The sequence below is a fragment of the Bison bison genome, unplaced genomic scaffold (genome assembly GCF_000754665.1).
Source record: "Bison bison bison isolate TAMUID 2011002044 unplaced genomic scaffold, Bison_UMD1.0 scf7180017864207, whole genome shotgun sequence".
NCBI lineage: Eukaryota > Metazoa > Chordata > Mammalia > Artiodactyla > Bovidae > Bison > Bison bison.
This window is the reverse complement of record NW_011494779.1, coordinates 347523-348436: the sequence shown is the minus strand read 5'-3', so window position 1 is coordinate 348436 and position 914 is coordinate 347523. Positions and strand designations below refer to the sequence as shown.

At 72.9% G+C, this 914-nt stretch overlaps 1 protein-coding gene across 1 annotated transcript in view; it reads left to right on the top strand.

Moving 5' to 3' along the window:
- The first annotated feature begins 8 nt into the window (after positions 1 to 8).
- GMPS (guanine monphosphate synthase) overlaps positions 9 to 914 on the top strand; it is a 73709-nt gene continuing 72803 nt past the window's right edge. Inside the window, exon 1 of the mRNA XM_010844726.1 lies at positions 9 to 280. Within this exon, the coding sequence (XP_010843028.1) occupies positions 254 to 280 (27 nt within the window). The 5' untranslated portion in view covers positions 9 to 253. The remainder of the gene's footprint in view (positions 281 to 914) is intronic.

The window sequence follows — 914 nt, the reverse complement described above, 5'->3', positions numbered from 1 at the left end:
GGCCGGCCGGGGCGGAAGCAGGAGGCGGGGGCAGCGTGCGCGCTGCTGGTCCGCTCTCCCGCGGCGCTGGGGCCCGCGCTCCGCGGCTGCTGCTCTACTCGGCGCTTCGCAGGCAGCTAGCTGCTCTCCGCGCCTCTTGCTCGCCCGTTCCTCGACCAGGCCTTCTTCTTAGTCGTGGTCCGTGGCGTCGACCCTCGCGGCCCTTTCCCGCCCCGTCTTATCTCTGGTCGCCGCCGCCGCGGCCCCAGCCCCGATGGCTCTGTGCAACGGAGACTCCAAGGTCAGTCTCTGGCGTGGGGGCCCCCTGCCTCACCGCTTCCGGACAGAGGCAAGGCTCCGGGGCCGGGGAGTCACCGCGTGGGGCCCTTCCTTGCTTCCTCCCCCTAGCCCGCCAGCGCAACCCTGCGGCCCGGGCAGCGGCGTGTCGGAGAGCGGGCGGTCGGGGCCTGTGGCTTGTTTTCTCCTCGGGAGCGGCAGGTGCTTTGTTGATTTTTGTCTGCGTGTCGGGGTTCCCGCGCCCGCCGACCTCCGGGCGTCGGGGAGGGCGTCAGCTTTCCGCGGCCGAGCCGCTGGCCCCCGCCTCCCCGGCGTTGCTGTGGGGCGCCGAGCCCGCGGAGGGCGGCCCGAGGGTGGGGGTAGGGAGGCGAGCGGGTGTGTGTGTGTGAGTGTGTGTGTGTGTGAGTGTGAGTGAGGGGGGCTTCCTCAGCCCTCACCCCGTCCCTTCGGGAGCCGGGGAGCCTTTTGTGGAGCTCTCCGGGGCCACCCGAAGGCGGGGTAGGGTCAGGGCCTCGCGTGCGGCGTTCGAGCTGGGCCGGCCTCCGTCTTCCCGCCACCCGGTTTCCCGCCTGCCTTCGGTGAGGCTAGTCCAATTCCCCAACGTCCGCCTTTGGGGCCGGGGCGGCGAGGCCGGCCCC